Source organism: Eimeria tenella, genomic scaffold (genome assembly GCF_000499545.2).
Source record: "Eimeria tenella Houghton genomic scaffold, Eth_scaff3873, whole genome shotgun sequence".
Lineage (NCBI taxonomy): Eukaryota > Apicomplexa > Conoidasida > Eucoccidiorida > Eimeriidae > Eimeria > Eimeria tenella.
Genome location: NW_013544792.1, coordinates 1 through 748, shown reverse-complemented (window position 1 = coordinate 748; position 748 = coordinate 1). Strand labels below are relative to the sequence as shown.

At 63.6% G+C, this 748-nt stretch overlaps 1 protein-coding gene across 1 annotated transcript; it reads right to left on the bottom strand.

Annotated features, from left to right (window-relative positions):
• Nucleotides 1-238: 238 nt before the first annotated feature.
• On the bottom strand, nt 239-677 carry ETH_00037625 (uncharacterized protein; the record flags this gene model as incomplete). Its single annotated transcript, XM_013379737.1, has 1 exon — nt 239-677. A coding segment is annotated over one exon (439 nt), but the record flags the coding sequence as incomplete, so codon positions are not given.
• Between the last annotated feature and the right edge of the window lie 71 nt (nt 678-748).

The window sequence follows — 748 nt, the reverse complement described above, 5'->3', positions numbered from 1 at the left end:
CAACTAGCTGTGTGGCTAGCTATAAGTGGCTACACCTCAAGAAGGCGTTGCTCAAGTAGGCCACGGCTTTTCTTAGAAGGGCTTCAGACCTCCAAGGGCTCACGGCCTCCCTAGACCCTCTGAAGGCCTCCAGGGGCCCCTAGGGGGGCCCCCCACGGGTACCCCATGGGGGGCCCCCGGGGGCTCCCAGAGGGGCCCCAGCGTGCAGGGGAGCCTGGGAAACGCCAGGAGGACCCACCTAAAGCAGAAGAAAAGGCAGCAGCCAAGTCGAGGAGGTCTACAGTCAGAACGAGAGTAAGGTCTACGAGGATCATAACTCGGTTTGCTGAGGGGCCCCTCAAGGCGCCGGTGCCCCAGGCCCCCTTGTGGGGTGTGGAGGGCCCGGGGCCCCACAGGGGCCCCTCGGAGTAGAGGTAGGAGCAGGCCACGAAGGACAGGAACACCAAGGGGGTCAAGAAGACGCAGCAGCTCGCCAGGTAAACAGCTGCGGAAGCAGCGCAGCAGCAGCAGCAGCAGCAGCAGCAGAAGCGGGCCTCGGCAGCGTGGGGTGGAGGGGCTGGGGTGTGGGGTTCAGGTGTACGTACAGCTGCTGCGCAAGCTGCGCCAGCCTCACTTGCTCTGTCTGCACTCGAGAAGATAAGATAAAGGGCCTCAAAGCGGTGGGTCTTGGGGGCCATTTGGGGGGCCCCCCAAATGCCCCAGACAAAGGGGCATGCAGCCAGCTTCACTGCCAAAAGGCAGCAGTGCA